The sequence below is a fragment of the Suricata suricatta genome, chromosome 7 (genome assembly GCF_006229205.1).
Source record: "Suricata suricatta isolate VVHF042 chromosome 7, meerkat_22Aug2017_6uvM2_HiC, whole genome shotgun sequence".
Taxonomy (NCBI): domain Eukaryota; kingdom Metazoa; phylum Chordata; class Mammalia; order Carnivora; family Herpestidae; genus Suricata; species Suricata suricatta.
Window position 1 is genome coordinate 33960624 of NC_043706.1, and position 22326 is coordinate 33982949.

Here is a 22326-nt window from a genome sequence, read left to right on the forward strand (position 1 = left end):
TTTTTTAGGTAAAGCGAAATAAATAAACATTTAAAAATAATAAAATAAAATAAAATCTTTTAAAAAAAGGAACAGAGCTACCTTCTGGGTAACAAACTAGTACAAAGAATCTGTGTACAACTGCTATCCATTAAATGTAATGTTCTAGGACTCTTATCACAGTAATTCTAAACTAATAAAATACATTACTCATTGAAGAAAAATATAAATAGTTAAGACACAACTTTTAAAACTTTTTAAAAAATATTTTATTTATTTTTGATACAGAGAGAGACAGCATGAGAGGGGGAGGGGCAGAGAGAGAAGGAGACAGAATCCGAAGCAGGCTCAAGGCTCCGAGCTAGCGTCAGCACAGAGCTTGATGCGGGGCTCAAACCCATGAACGTGAGATCTGACCTGAGCCGAAGCCGGAGGCTCAACCGACTGAGCCACCCAGGCGCCCCAAGACACAATTTTTAAAACCACAAAAAAAATTCCCTGTTGACAACTTAAAACATATCATTTTGGAACTTGTAGGTAAGTGACATAGAAAAATGATGGCAAGATTGTTAGACTGAAATTATATATGACATTGGCACAGAAATAGATGAATCAGTGGAACAGAGTGTAAAAACCAGGTCAAGCATTTATTATATGTTAGTATTTGATGAAGGTGACACCTCAAATCAGTATGGAAAAAATGGACTCTTCAGAATACATTAAGGCAGTTAATTTGAATTTTAGTAGATCCATATCTCGTGCTATATACAACACAAATTCTATATGGGTTAAAGATTATAAAAAAAGAAACAAAACACAGTCAGTTGAGTGAAATTTGGTATAACCAAATTATCTGTACCATTGAAAATAATGTAAGAGTATGATTATTGACATACAGCCCAAATCATGTTACATTGAGAAATGCAGCATAGTATTTACAGAATTTCAAATTGTGAAAAATATTTATGTATTTATGGTTAGGAAAGTCTGGAAGAAGAATTATGGGTGGTTTTTATCTTTTCAGTATTTTCTGCCAGGAACAATAAACCTGTATTTCCTGAGTGCAGGATTATTGTCTTTGTTTTTTAAAATTCTGCAGGACTAAAAAAGCTAAAGAAAAGACTGTTTGCCAGTAGAAGAGGAGGATGTGGTATCTTTCTGAGGAGAAAAATGGAAAAGACACAGAAGGTCCAGGGCAAATGAAGTGAGGCAACTGAGGCAAAAAGTAATTTGTAGAATTACAAAACCACTATACCGTGTCATTTCACTGAATCAGAAAGAGAAAGGTAACTGAAATCAGTAGAACCATACAATAGTCAGAACATAATAAGTATATTTAAAAGTGGGGGGTGAGTATGATGAGCTTAGAGAGCTAAAAAATGGTAACTATGCAGTTGTATAAGGGAGATTTATACCAGGCTCCACATATATTTGCCTGCCTTTTGTATAGTGCTTTGTGATTTTTGAGAGCTTTTCCATGCAAGTGTTTGAGAAAGGTTTGTCTAACAGTAATGGCAGATATCCTGTTTCTATGGATGAAAACCGGGAAGCATGTAGAATGTTTGGTCACATAGCTGGTTAATGATGAAGCCAAAACCAGAACCTGCTTTGCTTATCTTGCGGGTGGTCTTTTATGATTATACCTTGTTCTCTCAGGGACATCCAGGGAGATGTTTATGGAAAACATCCAGTGATTCTAGTCAAGCTTGACAAACTGGATATGAATAAATCGCAGCTATTACCTAATACCCAGCATGGTTGTCTTTCCCCACCCATCCAAAACTTTGAAGGCTATGAAAGGTGAAATTTTAGAAGTATTGATGAAAATATTAAGTGAACTATGATAGCTCATTTTAATGTAATTTATCAAATTAGCAAAGATGAAGAAAACACACACTGTTAGAGTTCTGGAGAATGGGTGCTCCGTGCTGCTGGAAAGAGCTTAAACTGGCATATTTATAGAGGATAGTCTGGCAGTTCCTATCAAAACTTAAAAATTATTTACCTTTTTCCATATCAGTTTTACTTATAGGTGTTTATTCCAAGAATATACTGGGAAGATGCCCAGAGGTAACATGTGCAAAGAGTTCACCACAGCTTTGTTGATTTTTAAAGTATTTATATCTTTCTACATTGACTGAAATTTTTTCAGTGACTACTTATGGCTTATATATGTAGTGAAATACTAATAATGCTATTTCATGGAAAAATGTAACCATTCTGTCACAGGATTCTTCCATTACGACCATAACCCTACAGGGTAAGAACAGCTGCTATGACCCTGAATATTACTGGCTTTCTCTTTCATTTGTGACAAACAGTAGGTCTATAATCAGTAATGGATGAAAGACAAGACAGTGCGGGGGAAGCAGTAAGATTGGATGGAAAGAATATGGGAATCCAAGAACCTAAGGTTAGAATTTACCTTTGCCTCTTAGCTAGAGTTACAATTTGCGGCAAATTGCTAACCTCTCTAAAGCTTGATTCCCATCCCCAGCTGCAGTTTGAGTGAGGATAATTAAAGTAACTCTCCTGGGGTTGTTTTCAGTACCAAATAAGATTAGGTTTGTAAGATTTCTTTGTAGACTTCCTGATTTGGGAATAAAGCAATAATCAACATTTATTGAATGTTACATGCCAGGCATTATACTAAGCGCTTGTCTTACTCCTTATATCAACCCTGTGTGGTTAGTGGTTATTTCCTTCCTGACCAGTGAGGAAGTTGAGACTCTGATTTAGGAACCTGCATAGGGCCACAGTTATAAAAAGTAGAATGGAGGATCGTACTTGGAGAGAAATGTAGCAGGAGATCTCTGAGAAGTTATTCATGCTTCCCCAGTCTGCCAGAGTTACATGTGAAGGGATGAGGCACATGAGTCCCATGAGGAGGTACGTGTGAAGGGAGGACCCAGTGGAAATAATTTACTACCAGGGGTCTCTTTGCTCGTGTAAATAGCTTAATTATTATGGGTTGAGAAACATTGTAAGGAAACCTGAAATTTAGAATGTTAAGAATGGATTTTTTATGGGCTTAATACTGGAATGGTCTTACTCAGTATTTTTAGAAATAATCTGGAGAAAGGAAAACCAGACGTCCTTAAATAGAAGACTCGGTTTCTTCTAAGATTGAAACATTAAGGTCATACTTGGAAAGGGAGTGAATAGAACATGACAGAAAAGTTCAATAGAATTTGTTTAAAAATATATATACCTGGAGGGGTATCTAGGTGGCTCAGTCGGTTAAGCATTTGACTCTTGATTTCAGCTCTGCACTGAGAGTGCAGAGCCTGCTTGGGATTCTCTGTCTCTGCCTCTGTGCCCCTCCCCGGCATGCGCGCACGCTCTCTCTCTCTCTCTCTCTCTCTCTCTAAATAAATAAGTAAATAAAAACTTCGGGGGGAAAAAAATAATATATATATCCAGAGCACCTTCTGAAAATGGCTGCCTCTTTGCTGCTAGTTAATAATATCTTAGGGGCGCCTGGGTGACTCAGTCGGTTAAGCCTCCGACTTCGGCTCAGGTCAGATCTCACGTTTGTGGGTTCGAGCCCCGCGTCAGGCTCTGTGCTGACAGCTAGCTCAGGGCCTGGAGCCTGCTTCCGGTTCTGTGTCTCCTTCTCTCTCTGCCCCTCCCCCTCTCATGCTCTGTCTCTCTCTGTATCAAAAATAAATAAAACATTTAAAAAAATAATAATAATAATATCTTAGAAGGTAATCATATAGACATTTTAGATTATCTTTTACCTCTTGTGTCTCGCCCTGCCCTCACCATTAGCCTTCTGGCTATCCCTTGAGAATACATGTGAAGCAAAATGGAAAACCTGTTCACCTTTAATAGAAAACATTAGCAGAGTTATGAAAAACATAATTTAACTAGACCAGGTGTAACTAGGTCTAGTATAATGGAACTAGGTGATTAAAATAGTTAAAGGAATGTAGTGATTTTTACATGAGAACGGACAGAAAAGACGGATTTGTTTGGAAGAAGGCTTGGCAAAAATGTAATTACTTTCTAAATCTGATTTCTAGAGTACAGATGAAGGGTAGATTGGTTTATGTAGCAAATTCTGTGGCATTCTACCGTATCACCACCCAGCTTACTCTGAAGTTAAAAAAAAAAAAAAGACGCTCCCTTTTAAAAGTCCATACTTTTTTGGGGTGCCTGAAATGCTCAGTCTGGTTAAGTCTGACTCTTAAGTCTAAGTCAGGTCAGCTCAGGTCATCTGGTTTATGAGATTGAGCCCCTGTTGGGCTTCTGCACTGAAGGTGCAGAGCCTGCTTAGGATTCTCTCTCTTCCCTCTCTCTGCCCTTCTCCTGCTTGCACACACACGCTTTCATGCTCTCAAAACTAAATTTAAAAAAAAAATCATACCATTGTACCATTTCAGACTGTTGTCTAAAAGCATTATGCTTTTGAGATGGATCCATATTAGGGTTGTTTGCCCCTAGCCACCTTAAAACTAGATTTTAAAAGTCTGAGTAATTCAGTGGCAAGATATTATTGAATTCAGTGGCACAGTGATCCATGTAATTATCTTATATTCTTCAGAAATAATTGGTTAGAGGAAATTGCAAGTAAGAAGAAAATACATAGACGTATTATCTAGAGGTTATTTTGGATTAATACTTGAAATGATTATGTTCTAGGGAGAAACTGGTGTGCCCGTTTTAAGGTGCAAGGAACATGTGGTGATAATTCCACTATCAAAGATAGTATGTAAATTTTCCAAGATGGCAGATGATGATGCTTAATGGTTTTGCTGTTCCAGATCAGCAGAATCAAGACTTAACAGAGAATGGGCCTTCATTGGAGGTCTGTGATCTAAATAATAAATATATTTGCATAGCTCTTTAGAGTGTATAAAAATGCTTTCACATGCTGTGTGGAAGTAAGCTTCATCTGGCTTGCTGGATGTTAAGTTTTCTCTGCTTAATGGCTATATAGTCTGAATTCTGTTATTAATATATTTCTGACTCCTAGTTCTTTTCTGAAGCAGTCTCTTCAGTTACTGTTAAGTATGCCAGGAATGTCATGATCTTTAGTTTTCATAATTGTATGTTGCTCTGCTCTGACTTTTAGGATTGCGTTTTGGCCAAAGAACGTTACTTTGTAGCAGTAGAGACTATATTATTGAAGTGCTTTGCTTATTTATTTTTTATTTTATTTTTCCTTAGATTTATTCTAAGGACCAAGATTTATTTGGGGGATGGTTACAGAATTGAACCATGATAGGCACTAAAATAAATTCAAAGTTGAGTGAAACACCTGTCCTGGAAGGCGGGGGGGGGGGGGGGGGACTATGTTTAAAGTGGTTGCTCTGATGTATGTTGAAGAATTTGGTGTCAGTTAAATTTTCAGGTTTCAAGGTTTAAGAGCATTTTGTTCTGTCATTCTAGGAGTATAGAGGAATTCATTCATAGGAGACTTTGGGAAATGTTGCATTAGGTAATTTCTTAGTGTGTTCCACTAAGCATTAATCCTGAGATGATTTCTTGAAAAAAGGCATTTTGACGCCAAATACATTTGGGAGAAGTCTGTAAACTGGATTCTTTCCAGTGGGATCTAACCTGTCAGGTTCCATGCTCAATGTTCTCTTTCTCCCCCTCCCCCTCTGGTCTCTCCGCCTACCCCTCCCCCCCTGGCTATCTCTCTCTCTCTCTCTCTCTCTCTCTCTCTCTCTCTCAAAAAAAAAAAAAAAAAAGGAGAAGGAATGAACCAGATCTTGATCTTTCAGCATGGATGCATCTCAAGAAGAGTAATTTAGAGAAACATTACAGAATGAGAATGATGCATGCGTAGTATATAGTTTGTGTGCTCTTTTAAAACCATATGCTTTTACCAGTATATCTGTAGAGTAGAAATTCATTTTTATAAAGTCAAAGCATTCATGCCAAGCAAGCTGTGATATGGAGAAGTGATTGGGATTGGGGATGATGATCAAAGCATCCTTTTTAAGAAGGGAAATATTCATGTGTTATTTGTAAGAAAAATTAAATGCAAGTAAAATGCCTGTTAAGTGAGGGCTATTTTTTCCGTCACTGGAGATGCCTAACTTGCTAAGTATCAGTTCCATCTCTCTGTGTATTAATTCATTTCATTGTATACAAGTCAAACTGCATATTGAGCCCCGATTCTGTAGACTAGGAAGAGACTGTTTTCAAACTATTCCATTATAATGTGACTATTCACACATTTTAAGGAATAAGTGAAGTAATTTATACAGTGTAGTCTGTGCAAATTCTCAAGAGAGAGATTTATTCCGCCTCATTGTGTTTGATCCAAGAGTTCTTTAGGAGAGCAACAAAGAGAAGTTTGAACTTGGTTCTTGAGCCGCTAGTAGAAGAGCTGAGAAGCAGTATCTGTCCTGCTGAGTGAAACACTGCTGTTCAAAACCTGTTAAGCTTACAGAAGCAAACCCCCTTTTCATTGTTGGCAGTAATGCTCTTTCCAGTTCCATATCATTTTCTTATTCCTGTTCTGTAGACCTGATTTTGACCTTTCTGAATCAAACTTGAGAGCAGTGGTGGTTTTATTTGACTTTACCAGTTCCTGGGGATCTGTTTTAACCTCTACATATTACTGCCTTCAGTGACCTAACTTCTTCCTGACCTGGTGTTAAACTGCAGTCCATTTTCATAAAAATTGGTAGTGACATAAGAGGATTCTTTACCGGAACACCAAGTGGAAATCAGTACTGTATAAATGGAAAGTGCTAATAAGCAGGGTGAACTTCAGAAATGTTTCGAGCAGCTGGGCATCCCCCAAGGATGGAAGGGCTGCAGGGCAGATTTTCTGGAAGAAAGGTATGAAGCCTCCAAAACAGTCCCCCCACCCCCACTTCTGCCTGATCAGCAAATCCCTTGCACACGGCAGTGGCTCTTTATGTGTTCTTTGTCGTGACTGAGCACTGCTTGGGGCAGAGTTAGCCTTATCGCCAGTGACATCTTCATGGAATCTTGAGGTGGGGGCGAGGGCTGAGGATAAGGTACAGCAAGTGAAAGGAAGAACTTATAAAGAAGAACTCGAGCACTGCAAAGTCAAATTTTGCTCTTTTTCGTGCGGGTGACTTCTTGTTTCAACTCTTCCATGAGTATTATGGTTGTTGATTGTTTCTGTTTCCTAGTGCTTAATTGTTGCAGGAACATATGTGTCTCAATTGTTTTTTGATATGTGGGCAGGTTTTCTTTGTCTGACCAGTTGGGTTCTTCTCCTCTTTTTGTCTGTGATTATAAACACCACCAAATTATTGCACTACCATTTCTTTGTACAGTTGATGAAGATTGTGGCCAGAATTGTGGATTTGATCTCTGTTTTTAGATGCAGCTTAAAATTACTCCCAAGTAACAAGTTTATCAACATTCTTATATTCTTAGTGATTTGATAAAGACCATTTAAATAAGCTCAATTCCTGTCAGTATAAAATTGCAGAAATGTTTAAGATGTCATTTTTTTCTCAGAACAAGACTGAGAGCTTTTGAGGAGTTTTCTAGTTTGGCTTTCTTGCCTTGGAAGTCCTTGGAAACCTGTTTTGAGAGCCTTCTAAATCCTGCATATTCCTGTTTTCCAGGATTCTTTTCTGGCCAAGCAGACCGCTCAGGATACAGAATCCAAGGATGAATGTTCACCGTGGCAGCGAGAGCGACAGGGTATTGCGGCAGGAGGCTGGCTGCCTGACAGAGGAAAGCCCAGCGGCAGCACAAGAGAAAGAAACAAATAGCCTGGCATCTTCTGGTCTTCAGAACCTTCCTTATCCTCTAGGCCCCAGGAGTGATGGTATGGCGCTTAGATCTTGGCTGCATTTGGAGGGCTTTCCCACACCTGAGCATCCACTCTACCCAGAAGGCATACATGTTCTTTCCGTAAAGAAAATATCCAGCTAATTGGCTTAGCTTACGTATCACAATTCTATATAGCTGACTGTAATAATAAATCACTTAATCAGTTCAGCACATCTAACGTGGCAGTGATAGTATAAGAAAAATTGTCATGGATTAGGAGTCGGAAGACAAATTCAAATTCTAGCTGTTACCGTCATCTGTAACCATGGATGAGCTCTTTAATCTTCCTGGGCCTTGCTTTCTTAATCTGGAAAACAGGGATATTTACCATCTTCTTACTTCACAAGAATAAAAGACTTTTCAGTTAATGGATGTGCAGACTCTTGATAAACTGTTAGGTTCTTCTTAATTTTTAATAAAGACAGTGGCAACACTAATAATATCATTTACTGTTTATCAAGTGCTCACTGTGCTAGGAACGTCACATACATTTTTTTTGTGGTAAAGGGTGGCAAATCTAGACCATTGCCTGTTTTTGTAAATAAGATTTTAAAATAACAGCCATCATGTTTACATGATGCCTGTTTGTTTACCTATGGTCTTTGGCTCCTTTCCTGCTAGTGGCAGAGACCATGACCCACAAAGCCCAAAATATTTACCTTCTGGTCTTTACAGAAAGTTTGCTGATCCCTGCTTCAATTAATCCTTGTATAGATGAGGAAACTGAGGCTTCAGAAGCTTAGGAAACTTGTTCTGGTTCCCACCGCTAGGAGGAAGGGAACTGGGATTTGAACCTGCATCTTTCTGACCAGAGCTGTGCTCTTCTAGATATGTCAGCTGTCAGAGGAGCGGAGTGTGCCTGCCATCCTAGAGTGTACTATAAGGGGGAATTTTGCACAGCGAGTCTCTCCTCCTGCTTATTCATTTATCCTGGGAGGAACTTGAGGTGTCCTTCAGGAATCAGCCCAAATTGAATTGCTTCATTGCTGGGGGGTGGGGGGCTGTCTAAAAATCTGCATTCGTGATGTAGGTACCTACTTTCATTTTTTTTTTAGAACAGCACTTTGAATGCGAAAGCCTGTCCTGGTGATTAAAGTGTTTCTTGCTATAAGTTTGCCTGTGGATGATGTGGAAGCTTGGCTCTTGGTATGCAAACACAGGGCCACGCTGAAAATTTGGCAAAAGCATAGGTGTGAATCCTCAATCTAGATTTTGATTTCTTTTTCTCTAGAAGCAAATGGGGTAGGGGGGTGGTGGTGAGTATTCTCTAGCTCACAATTTATTTGGTTATCTAAGTGCCCCAAATCAGACTAATTTCCCAGAGGTCATGGGCAGTAATCATGTTCTTGAATTATTGTGTACGAAGTACATGAGGAATGGGAGGTTTGAAGAAAATGTAGAAGAGTCTTAATTAAGCTTGTCAAATCTAGGTGTCAGGATATGCATTTTGTTAACTCTGTCCTTCGGTATGTTTGAAATTTTTCCTTAAAAAAACTCTTTTAAAATTTAAAACATATTAGGAGAACTGCCAGTTTAAAAGAATCCTATGGTAATCCTCTATACATCCTCTCCCCTGATTGTCTTCTGTGTACGTTCAGATTTCAGCTCCAGCATTTAGTTTTAAGCCTTTTTTGCATGATACAGTATGAACACACCTTGAAGTGCTCTCACATACTTCATTTCAGTTGATGATTAATCCTGTGAGGGAGGTGGAGTGAACATTATTTTCATTTTACAGAAATGAACAAGGTTAGGAAAATTAAATAAATTACTTAAAGAAAATAACTCTTTGGTGATACTAGGACAGAAAACTGACATTCCAGGAATGAATTCTAAACCTAGACCACTTGCACTGGAACCTTTCTGCCAGGGGCAAGACTTGCCTATTCAAAAAATGGTGCTGGCAGTGTTAGGATTCTTCTGTGCATAGTGAAAATACATTTTTTGTGAATTTCTAGCAGAAGTAATTCATTAGACAATTAAAGACTATCAGCTCTTCTAGGAAGTAAAATTTAGAAACATTTAGAAATTTTTGAAGGTGGAAAATGAATACTTTTTGCATACAGAGGCAGCAGTTTCCTTTAAAAACAAAAAACAGTAAATATAAGAGTATTATTTAAAGCTAGAAGTAGAAACAGAAGTAAAGGAGGGTGTGGAGCGTGGTAGGGCCTTGCTGGTTGTCCACAGTAATTCTTTAGTGTTTAAACTTTCTTAAGCCATACTTGTAGTTTACTTTAAATTTTTAAAATCATTTTATTGTAGAATGTAGGCATTGCCTTCATTCTCTCCTTCCCAACATACAAACCTAGAAAAAAGCTCGGGGAGAGCCAATATGAGTCTCTAGTTTATTTTTCCTTTATTTGTTCGAGGCAAGAGTCTTTTGCTTGTGAACACCTAAAAATTTCAGGGTGGTGGGTATTGGTTTTTTTAAAGAAGAGCAGGTTAATTTTTCCCCCAAGCCTTTTTGCTGTCAAGTTATTTTGGTTTGTTTGTATGATCTTTTAGACCTTTCACTTGACTATGCCTCTCAGCCAGCAAATCTTCAGTTCCCTCACATAATGCCACTTCCCGAAGACATCAAAGGCACCTGCTTCCAAAATGGAAATAAACGGAACCATGAACCCTTTATGGCTCCAGAACGATTTGGAAACGGCACTGTGGGCTTTGGCAGTAACGTTCATTCCCTGGCGCCAGAGAAAGTGACACTTCTTGTAGATGGCACACGTTTTGTTGTGAATCCACAAATTTTCACTGCTCATCCGGATACCATGTTGGGAAGGTAATTGATGATAATTCCCTTCCAAATTCAGTCTGTTCTCTATGAGTAGAAATACCTGCTGTTTATCTTGCACTATAATGAGGAAAAGCAGCACTGATAGCTTATTTTTCTACCTTCATACTTTTGTGAGACATGGAGGGCACGCTTGTTTAAAAAAAAAAAAAAACAAAACCTGTATATCTGTTGATGATTTGAGGGATGTACTTAATTTCTTTACAAAGCCAGTATAGTAAAATGAGCCCCCACAAAAGGGAGTGCAGTCAGTTACAGAAAATGATCTGCTGAGTATCATTCCCTAGTCGTCAATAAATTCACTCTAAAGCAGAAGTCAGATACCTGATTTCTATTATCCATAGTTCGTATACTCACAAAAGTAATAATCTTCTCTTGAGTTCCACATCAAAGATCTAGAATTATGGTGAGATCTAAGTTGTGTTGTTGTTTGTTTTTCCTTTTTTCTTCAAATAAAAGATAGAATTAGGCATGTGTTCCACACGACATACGGACAAAGGCATTTTACTGAGGAGCATTTTGTCTGCCAGCCATTATATGCTTAGCAGCAGGGTTGTGTTTTCATTTTCTAATGCCTCCATCACTATTCAGGTTTTCCAAAGCCAAATCTTTATATCTGGCTGTTTTGTTGTTTCGTGATTGTGCTCTCTTTTCTTCGTGTTCCACTCTCTGTGCTGCTTTTAGACTAGATAGTCTTACCATCTGCATCTGGCATTTTAGGGTTAGAGTGTAGGAAATGGAAAGAGCCTCCCAAGGAGGAGCATTCTCCAGAAAGTCTTCTTGGAGCCTGGGCTGGGAGTTAGGAGACTCTCTTTCTGGCCAACCACAGACTTTAACATGACGAGCAGATTGGGATAAGAGTAAAAACAATAAACTTGTGTATACACGCAACCACTTGGCTTTTGAGGCTCTTCATCTCCTTCGAAGTAAATCTTATTTAAAGATCAAACCTCACTCAGGACTTTGTAAAAATCAAAATGGACCACACTCATTTGTTGAGTTGTAGACGAAATGGTATTCAAATATATTTATATTTGAACATACAGATTCATGATGAACCATTTTTGACCAGAACTAAACTTACGTATTTCTCAGACATCTGAATTAAACTAGAACAAAAACAAACAAAAGACTAAACTAGAACATTAAATCGTTTTCCAAATTGGCCCTGTAGTTCATCAGGCTTGACTTCCTGACCTCAGTCTTCGAGTCATTACACTATTGCACTTCCCTCCCCCGCCTTCGAAGTCAGTGTTAGTGTTCCCTCAGTGCAGGCTGGCTCCTTGGGACAGATTGCCTCAGAAAATAGTTTTGATCAAGAGAAGCAAGCAAGCATTTTCTAGGTAATAGATTAATAGATTCTTGGGTGACGCCCTTTCTTTGAATCTAGGGATGAGTTGTCCAATGACAAGAGACTCTGATTCTTTATCTAGGTGGTTCATCAGCTGAAGTTCTCCGTTCTGAGAGTTACTTAGGTTTGCCATGTCTGAGGTTACATACCATGTGTATAAGCCTAGGCAGTGAGCTTACAGGTGTGGGCCAGTAGTCCCAAGGGGGACAAGCTGAGAGACTGTGAATGGATTCATGTTAATCCATGCCACGACCAGATAGATAACTCTGAGCTTAGGTCCTGCTGATGTCAAGGGAGGATTACATGGCATGTTCACTATTTGGATTCATAGCTGTCTTGGCTAGGCTTCAACCAGAGTGTTCCAGAAAAATGTCAGCATTCTTTGAAGACACTTATCAAGATGGATTTCTTCTGTATGGAGTAGTGGTTTGAAAAGCATGTGATTTGGAATCTTTCTCAGATCTTTGAAAAGCAGCCAATTTAGGGTGGAGGGTAACCGTTTTGAACATTGAACAGCAGTTTAAGAAAGGAAATGGCAAGGAGGCCCAGTTGGAAACTCCTGTCAGGCTGGCTGTAGATCCTGCCTGCCTGCCTTGTCCCTCACTCCGGTTTTCCATTCCACAGCTCAGACGTGCAGTGGGAGTGATGGAAGTCCTGGGGCCGGTTTTACTGGAGGGAGGGAGGAAAAGTAAGATCTCCCTGTACCTTCATGACCTCTGAGTTCATGCAGACAGAGCAGACCCCTCTGAACTATGGCAAACCACTGATGAGCCTAATAACTACTGTCCCTGCCTACTTGACCTCAAGTTCCCATCATTAGAGCTACTCCTTGGATTGAAGAGGGGCATTGCCCCCAGAACTCCAGCATCAAAATGTTCCAGGAAAGGGAGAACTTTAACATCTACACCTACCATTATGGATTCATCTATCACATTAGATGTTGAACAGCAAAACAAATACTGAGGACTGGCATTCTAGATAATGCTAATTGAGGGAAAAAAGAAACAGGAAGGGTCAGAACCATAAGACACATTTGTCTTCTTGAGCTGCCGGTGTGTAGGCGGGTCCCTCGGTGGGGGGAGGGCTGGAGAGGCAACCTCGCACACTCCCGATTTCCCGGCTTCAGTCTGTCCCAGAAGCACCACAGGTGCACCTGGAGGACTTGCTGCTTCATCTCTCCTTGCGCTCAAATGCTGGGAGCGATTGCTGCCACCTTTTCTGTCTGGAGGGAGCTTCTCAATAGGGATTGGGTCCCACCACTGTATTTGTAATTTATAAGTTTTTAAACGATGGGAACATGAAATGGAATCGTCCCCGAATGAGGTGTAAAGGGGGCAGGCTCATCCGCAAGAATCCAGCTGGACTGCAGACGGTAACATTGTTGCCTGGTATCTTTCAGAATGTTTGGACCAGGAAGAGAGTACAACTTCACCCGGCCCAATGAGAAGGGAGAGTATGAGATTGCTGAAGGAATCAGTGCAACTGTGTTTCGAACGGTGCTGGTGTGTAGGAGCCGTTTTGTTACATCCTCTTCCCCAGGGGCAGGCATAGTCAGAAGCCTTGAGACCGCCAACAAATTGTTAACTGACTTTCGGGTCTGGAGTTCCATTATTGCCCTTTCCCTCTTCATTTTCTCTTGTGGTAATGTAACTTTTAAGTGCTCCTTGCCGGTCAGGTATCAAGCTCAGTAGGTATCAAGTTGTGATTACACATGCCAGGAGAGCCACCAGCCCTTTGCCGTCTGGTAAGTCGGCCAGCTTGGTGGTGGTTCTAGTATCCTGTCAGTTTAACAGAACCAGGAATAGAATAGGGGGTTGAAGAGATAATTTTTCATCTTGTTCTTTGCCTACATATCTTATTTTTAATCGGTTTACAGGATTATTACAAAACTGGTATCATTAATTGTCCGGATGGCATCTCTATTCCAGACCTTAGAGATACATGTGATTATCTCTGCATTAACTTTGACTTCAACACTATCCGATGTCAAGATCTGAGTGAGTACAAGAGCACTCCCAGCTGCATTTGAGCAGCTGAACTTTGAGTTTGCTTGAAATTGATACTTTTTATTACTAAATAAGTGTTTTAAGCCTAAAATGAAAACCATCTGCGGAGGCAGATACTGTGATACTAACCCCTTGCCTCTCCTCTCCTGCCTCAGAGCGCAGTGAGGAGGTAAACCGAAGAGAACACGCGTTGGGTTCTGAATCTGGCTTGTCCAGTGAGTCACCAAGCTAATTTCTTCCCTCCTAGGACCTGGTGTCTCAGTTCTTTAATAAATAATGATACTGATTCTTGGGCATGGGTGAGCCTTCCCTCATAAAGCCAAACAGCATAAATTGGCCAGGTTCTTCTTAGAATGATTTTTATCTTTTTTTTTTTTTTTTTTTTTTTTAGTTTTCTTTTAATGTTTTTTATTTACTTTTGAGAGAGAACACAAGTGGGAGGAGGGACAGAGAGGGGTGGTGGAGAGACACAGAATCCAGAGTAGGCTCCAGGCTCTGAGCTGTCAGCGCAGGGCCCAATGCAAGGCTCGAACTCAGACTGTGAGATCATGACCTGAGCTGAGGTCAGACACTTTAAACGACTGAGCCACCCAAGTGCCCCTTAATGTTTGTTTATTTTGAGACAGAGAGCAGATGGGGGAGGGGCAGAGAGAAGAAAGAAAGAAAGAATATCAAGCAGGGCCCCACGTGGGGCTGGATCTCCTGGACCATGAGATCATGACCTGAGCTGAGATCACGAGTCAGATGCTTAACCAACTGAGCCACCCAGGCGCTCTATTTTTATCATTATTATTATTGATTACTAAATGCTTTATAGCTGTGAAGTTGCTTAATTCTTACAAGTTAGCCCTGAAAGCTGGATGATAATAACCCCATGTAACAAATGAGACTAGGAAATTAGCTTGTTCACAGCTCTGATCTTTAAAGCTGGGATTAGAACCTATTGGCTGCAAGCGCCATTTTCTTATCATCTCCTAACCTTCCTGAAAAACTATTCTCTGAGATTCATAATACATTTTCTTGCATATTCCATGAAGCTCTCTAGACTTGTGGTTTCCCTGAGTCTAGCACACACTTAGAGCAAGTCCCTTCGTGTCATCAAAGTTAGATTATTCCTATTCTGTGGTCCTGAAATTGGGGTCCAGAGTATCTTCAGAAGAGGTACTACAGAGTCATCCCCAAACAACAGTTGTATCTCTTGCAGAATTAATGTTTATGGTTTGACATTGTACAGCTAATAAAACCACACTTGTTCAGAATGCTCAGGGATTATTAAACATGAGGCAGTTAGAGAGTAATGGGATGTGAAACATTTAACAAGATCAGCTTAATTAGCACCTCAAAGCAAGACAGTTTCTGCCTTTAAAATGGGCTGCCCCTCTGAAACTTCTCCGTGACAGCAGCCATTACTTCAGTCTTTTCCACTCTAGTAATCTCTGCATTTTCTCTCCCCAGGCGCTTTACTGCATGAGCTGTCTAATGACGGTGCCCACAAGCAGTTTGACCACTACCTCGAAGAGCTGATCTTGCCCATCATGGTGGGCTGTGCCAAGAAAGGGGAGCGAGAGTGCCACATCGTCGTGCTGACGGATGAGGATTCTGTGGACTGGGATGAAGACCACCCCCCTCCCATGGGGGAGGAATATTCCCAAAGTAGGAGCCTCCCGCATGGTATAGATGTTTTCAGCAGAAACATGCCGCCCAGAGTAGCAGCTCGATCTGTAACCAGTGTGACTGACGCTGTTGAGCTGGCAGTGCGCACACCCACCTGGACGATCGATGTGCGTCTACTCTTAGGCTGCTTATGTGACACTTATTCCTCCCACTCCTGTCCCTGGCGTCTGATACTGCGCAATATGGAGGCGATACTGAGGCCATTAATTGGTGGTGTCATTCATCTCTCCATTTGTTTAATTTTTAACTCTTGTTGAAAAAAATTTTTCTTAAAATTTGTTTTTGAGAGAGAGAGAGAGAGACAGAGCACGATTAGGGGAGGGTCAGGGAGAGAGGGAGACAGAGAATCTGAAGCAGACTCCAGGCTCTGAGCTGTCAGCACACAGCCTGAAGCAGGGATCAAACCCATGAGCTGTGAGATCATGACCTGAGCCAAAGTCAGATGGCTTAACCGACTGAGCCACCCAGGCGCCCCAAGTCCATTTGAATTGAGAACAATTCAGAAATACGAAAGGTTATACATTGAAAAGTCTTGATCCTATCCCTGCCTCACTTACCCAGTTTTCCTTCTCAGTTTCTAATCTTCCCAGGTGTATTCAGTGCATGTATGTAACAAATTACATACATGGTTTTTCCTTTTTTCAAATGATACCCTGTTCTACAGACTGTCCGATACCGTGTCTTACATAAAAACCTTCCGCCATCTTTTTACGGCTGTATGGTATTCCACTGCATGGCTGTGCCGTAATTGATTTAACTAGCTCTGTTGTTGACTTAAGCTATAAATTCTAAATGATGCTGCACTAAATATCCTTTTAAATATAGTCTTTTTACACATGTGTATCTCTATAGAATGATCTTCCTAGAGGGGCACCTGGCTGGCTCAGTTTGTAGAACCTGCAACTTCTGATCTCAAGGTTGTGAGTTCAAGCCCCATGTTGGGTATAGAGATTGCTTAAAGAAATAAAAGCTTTATTTAAAAAATTTTCCTAGAAATGGAATTTCTGGGCCAAAGCTTTGTTCCTTTATTATTTTGAAAAATGTTGCCACGTTTTCCTCCACAAAGGCTGACCTGTGTTATACTCTCAAAACAACATGACAGGTTTGTTTCCCACAGCCTCACCAAAACAGTATTTTATTAAACTTTTATCTTTGCCACTCTGATGATAGGTAAAAAATTGCAACTCATTTGAATGTTTAATCTGCATTTCTCATTTCATGATCAAGACTCCCCATCTTTTCGTTTTTAGAGCCATTTTAATTTCCTTTTCTGTAACTTTATTTGTGCCTCTTTCCCATTATAAAATGGACTATTAGTCTTTTACTTAGTGATTGGTGAAAGCTCTGTGACCACTCTCTATTAAGGAAATTAACCCTTTGTAATAAGAGTTGCAGATATTTTTCCCAGTTGTAGCTTTAGTCTTGTTAAATCTTTGGCTACACAGAGATGTTGTATTTTTTTTATGTAGTTGAATGTGTCAGTTTTTATTTTGTGGATTCTGGCTTTTGTGCCATACCCAGAGAAGTCTTCCACACCCTGAGATTATAAAAATTGCTCATGTGTGGTTTCTTCTGTTTGATCTATTACTTAACATTTAATCTGTGATCCTACTGGATTTTTTTTTTTTTTTTGGCATGTCAGGTATACCTTTCCTTAGTCTGATTCTGTTAGCTCATCTCCCTTCTTTTTTGAAAGTCTTCATTCCATGACTAACCCAATTTTCTTTTTCCAGTTCTTTATAGCTCCAAGCTCTATAGATTCTTCAAATATATTGAGAATCGTGACGTTGCTAAAACAGTGTTAAAGGAGCGGGGCCTGAAAAACATTCGCATTGGAATTGAAGGTAATAAACCTCTCAGTTAGTATACTGCTCGCTTGGCTCACGGAGCGGGTTGTATCTATGGGCATAGCTTACGTCCTTAAAACAGCTTCCAGAGGACCTAGAGAATAGGCACATATGGAAACCACATTCCTACCCCTTTGAAGGATTCCTCTTTTTCTGTTTGCCCTTACATTTCCTTTTCATTTTCTGTCTAGTTGTAAATGCTGTAAGGCAGCTGCAGGAATAAGTTCCAGCTTCCTGCTTCGGGATACAGAGCAGTGAGGACGAAGGACCCTGGCGGGCCCACCATGTGGGAGGGCCCTTCCACCACATCTTGGTGTGGGGGTCTTTGTGGGACCTGGAAGGGTCCTTTGGAAAACTGTAGCTTGGAGACTCAAATTTTTAACTTTTTCTACCACATACCTTTGAGAAATGTCTGTATGTGTTGACAGAACTGCTTTAAGTGATCACGAGCAGTGACTCCCAGCCGGCGGTCTCCATGGACGGCTGTCAGACACTGGTTCTTAGAGAGCGCCACCACTATTTTTGCCACCCTGCCAGGAGTGCTTTGTGTTCTTGCTGCCTCCGTCTTGCCCAGAGTCCGTCAAATCTTCACTGTGTCTCACTTAGGTTGGAATTTCAAGTTGGAAGAGATTTTTTGAGATCTGTTCAATCTCTTTCCACTGTGTCACTCATTTGTCACTGGAAACCCCTGGAACAGGGTGATAAGGATGACTCCATTTCCCAGAGGAGCCCATCAACTGTTCTACCATTAGAATATTCTTCTAGAAGATCTAGTAGATCACTTCCTCTCTCTCCTGTTTTCTTTCTAGTTCTAGGCTCTGAAGCTGCTCTGAGTAAGATTTCTCCCATTTCCATGTAATAGCCTTTCTGATTTTTTAGGCAACATTCCTGTTTTTTTTCTTTAGGATATACATTACACACCTTCTTAACTACCTACCTCTCCTACAGTGTGTTCTCTACACAGTAGAATTAGAGGCCTGGAGTTAGCCATGGCTTAGCAGTAGTTCTGTGGTATTGTTGCCAGAAACTAGTAGCTTCTGAAATTACTCACCATGCCATTAGAAGGGATAAGATTTTTTGTCAGTTCCTTTCTGAGGGATAAGACCTCCTCACCTGGATAGGTGGGAAGTGTGCTTGTAGGTGATTGGAAGAGCACAGTCCCGGGGTTGTTTATCCAGTAGTTTTCATGCACAGTCTTTGAATTTGGGAGGAATATGATGTGGTTAGGGAACGGAAAGTATGGAAACTGGAGTGAGCAATTTCCTGGAGTGATGAGCATGTTCTTTTGCTTTATTTCAGGTTATCCCACATGTAAAGAAAAAATTAAGAGAAGACCTGGTGGCCGGTCTGAAGTAATCTATAATTATGTGCAGCGCCCCTTTATCCAGATGTCATGGGAAAAGGAAGAAGGGAAGAGTCGCCATGTGGATTTCCAGTGTGTCCGAAGCAAATCCCTCACTAATCTCGTAGCTGCTGGAGAAGATGTCTTAGAGGACCAGGAGATATTAATGCACCACCCCCCCCAAGTGGATGAACTTGACCGGCTGAATGCCCCACTTTCTCAGATGGCTTCTAATGACTTTCAGGATTAGGGCCAGCTGTGGACCTACCCTCTTCAGAGCTCCTCTCTGTCCAGGACACCCACAGCCAGTCCTCCCTGTGGTCTGTCTCACCCTGCGTAGGAGACCTGCTTCTCCAACCCTTCCCTTTCTCCCACAGATAACGTGTGTCCTTTCCATTACTGAGAAGTCTGTGCCTCCGGCAGGGGATGAAAAGCACTCACTGGTAAATAAGCTACCAGCTTCGCAGCAGCCCTGGTAACTTGAAATTTTTGGGTCTGGTGCTGTTTATGAGTCTTTGCATAACTGCAAAAAGCAGGAAAGGAAGTCAAGACTCCTGTTGCCTCATATTCATCAAAGCAGTCCTCATCCTTTATACTTTGTTCTTGGCTTTTGTTTTGTTTGTTTTATATGAATGAATTACTGAGCAGCAAAAGGACCAAACTCTAAAAAGGGACAGTGTCTAGCTTCCACAACCAGACTAATGGGATTCTCATTAGGGATTTAATGGAGATGCCATTCTTGGTGGCCTCTGTGCCCAGATTGTATCTGGAAGACCTAGGCTCTCATCAGAATGTCCAAAAGGAAATTTTTAAGAGTTTAAGTTCAGTTTTGTTTTTCATTAATACAATGAATAATTCAAAACCACAGGCACTCCAGTAATAGCATGACAATGTTTATGAAACCTTTTTAGGTTCAGGGGTTTTGAGCCTACACAAATCAGTTATTTGGAATGAAATGCACAACTCAAGTAGGAGAACCTCTCCAGAGCAAGCCACTTTGATTATCCTGGCTCGTGAAGCCGTAGGCCTTCATCCTGGGGCAGCACCCTGCTGTGGGTGTGACTGGGAAACTGTAAAGGCTTTCAGGAGAGAAACAGATTTCTCACAAGTGCTTGTTTCTCAGTGGAAAGACATAAAAGCCCAGAGAACGGGGCACTTGGGGTGAAGTTGTGTGGGGAAACATCACCTCAGAATCTTTGTCCCAATGCAGGATTTTTCTTTGTATATTCTTTTCATACTATGAATTTTTTTTTTTGATATCAGGATACTTGTTTTTGAAGTAACCAATTACACTGCTCACGCTGCGTAAAGAAACCATGCTGCTGTCATCCCCAAAGAAAGGATGAGTTGAAATGATACTGCGCCTAGTAATTTTGTTTGGATCTGCTGGTTCTGTGTTGATGCGTGGTGTGGGACAACCAAGATCACTCCCCCCAAGTACTGAACCATTTTCCCCTCATGTCCCCATGGCTATTAGCAGAGCTAAACTTCAGGCCTAGAGCCAGATGTTAAGCGTCTGGGGATAGTTTCCCATTTTGTGGTAAAGGTTGGTTTTCTTATCACCTACCCAGAACCTTTACTCATCACAAATTTCAAAGAGGTACATAGTTTCCTTCAAGCTCTTTAAGATAACGTGACTAGTTTTCTTAAATTCCATTCCCATAGGATCCCATTTTATGACTGCCCTAGTCCTAGTCCTCCAAAAGTAAAGTCAGATGGATGTCAAAAGCTGCTCTCTCCAGGCTTTAAGAACAAAAATTTCTTAAGAAGTGTGTTCTCTGTGCATGTGACCAGCAGCACAGTGGAAATAAATTCTCTGTTCACACCTCAGGTGGGAAAAAGTAGTAGTAAGGGGTTGAACTGAGCCATCTCCCACCTACAGAGTTCTGACTACCACTGGCATCCAATTTGTAAGGCTGATGTCAAGGGTTAAAGTTTAAGGTTAGTGTTTTTTGTAGCCAGAGGGTACTTTTAGGTCTGTGAAACTCATGGACTCATTTGTCAGGTTTGGCTTTGACCTTACCAGTACTACATTCATACCCACTAATTGACCAGCCTGGATAATTGTTTAATGGTGCTTCCTTTATGCTGATCAGCTGACTTTCATGCCATCACAGAGGAGGTTTGAATTAACTGTGTAGTCTGATAAGTATAACCTGTGTTATACAGCTTAATGAATTCACATTTAAGTGTGAACATGCCGGAGCAAATACTCTAAAACTCTGTAGTTCCTGCCCAGGTAAACGGCCAGGTAGGAAAGTGTGGCATGTGCTTAACACTTGGTTCTGTGTGAGTGAGGAATTTCCTCAGGCTTTCCAGAAGTAGGTTTTTCTCCCCCAGATTAGGTTAATGTGCTTTTGGCTCCAACCTATGGGGTGAACCAAAAGCATATGAGATTTGTAAACCTGTATAGTTGAATCTGCCAGTGTCCTTAGATGCCGTGGTGACAAAGGGAAAAGCGGGGCTTACAGATCCCTTTGTGTGGAGGAGGAGGTTTTGTCTGCACCCCACCCTCCCAGCCTGGAGCTCAGCATCACTGTAATTTGGTGGCTCCCCATAGCCATAGCTGCTTGTTCCTGGGGCCAGGACATTCCACAGTGGCAGGACCATGCCGTCCCTGCAGGGACAGTGGCTGGGTTGCCGTCGTCATTCCCTTCAGGGTCCATTACTGGCCAGCTGGGTAAGAGGTATTTCTGATAGAGGTGGAACTCAGGTTTGGTGTTTGTTTTTTTCTAAGTGCCTAAATAAGTAAGCCAGGCTGCTTCTACAGAACCACCTTCATAAGATGGTCTTGCTCAGACTTCCTCAGAGGTATCTCAGCAAGCCAAGCTAACCCTGAATTTGAGGATTAGAATCTGAATCGTTAATGCATCATGATCCTGTGTCATTGACTAGGAAACCTTTGGCCTTGAGCTGGAGAGTTGGGCAAAGAATGTTAAAATGTGTCTGGTGAGATTAATGGTTTCTCCAACGTGGAGGAAAAGTATTGAAAAAAAAAAAAAAGACAGCAAGAGTGGTAAGGGAGCTAGAAACTAGCTAGATTTACTGCACAATTTGTAACAGCCAATATTATTTTAAGTTAAATTCCAAGAGACCAGTACGATATCTAATATCTACAAGTCTATGAAAATCCTGTGGAATAAGCCCAGGAAGGGTGAATGTATTTGCAGAAAACAATCAGAGCACAGGCTTTTTAATTCAAACTGTCAAAGTGTGATATGGAATCTTTTTTATCAAGTCAATAGAAAGTTAAGAATCAAGGGATTTTAGTAATATTTATTCAGTGCCACTTCTTGCCATTATTTTGAGATTGTTCAAATGGGCATAAGTTCAGAAAGGGAATCTGATGCCTTCACTGGTAGAGAAGGAGCCACATTCGTGCTCTGGGTGGGATCACCTCTGCAGAAGAACAGTACTTTTTCTCTTAAAGGCAAATGCTTATAGGTTTTACCTCTTTACTTTGTATTTACTCTAAAAGTTGCACTTGTTCACCGACCAGTGTTTACGAAATCCTGTATTTGGGATGCTTTTTCTATAATAAAATATTATCATTTGTG

General features: G+C 40.7%; 1 protein-coding gene across 4 annotated transcripts in view; it reads left to right on the top strand.

Moving 5' to 3' along the window:
• The window catches only part of KCTD20 (potassium channel tetramerization domain containing 20), a 35826-nt gene extending 13500 nt beyond the window's left edge, over window positions 1–22326 (top strand). For 2 of the 4 annotated variants that reach the window (XM_029943345.1, XM_029943344.1), the window contains 7 exons: window positions 7548–7753; window positions 10264–10537; window positions 13300–13402; window positions 13777–13897; window positions 15362–15559; window positions 17314–17424; window positions 18727–22326. In XM_029943345.1, coding sequence (XP_029799205.1) covers window positions 7594–7753; window positions 10264–10537; window positions 13300–13402; window positions 13777–13897; window positions 15362–15559; window positions 17314–17424; window positions 18727–19019 — 1260 coding nt within the window. In that variant the 5' untranslated portion in view covers window positions 7548–7593 and the 3' untranslated portion in view covers window positions 19020–22326. Of the gene's footprint in view, window positions 1–495; window positions 517–7547; window positions 7754–10263; window positions 10538–13299; window positions 13403–13776; window positions 13898–15361; window positions 15560–17313; window positions 17425–18726 lie in introns of those variants that run through there. The other 2 variants (XM_029943346.1, XM_029943347.1) reach the window with 2 other exon arrangements.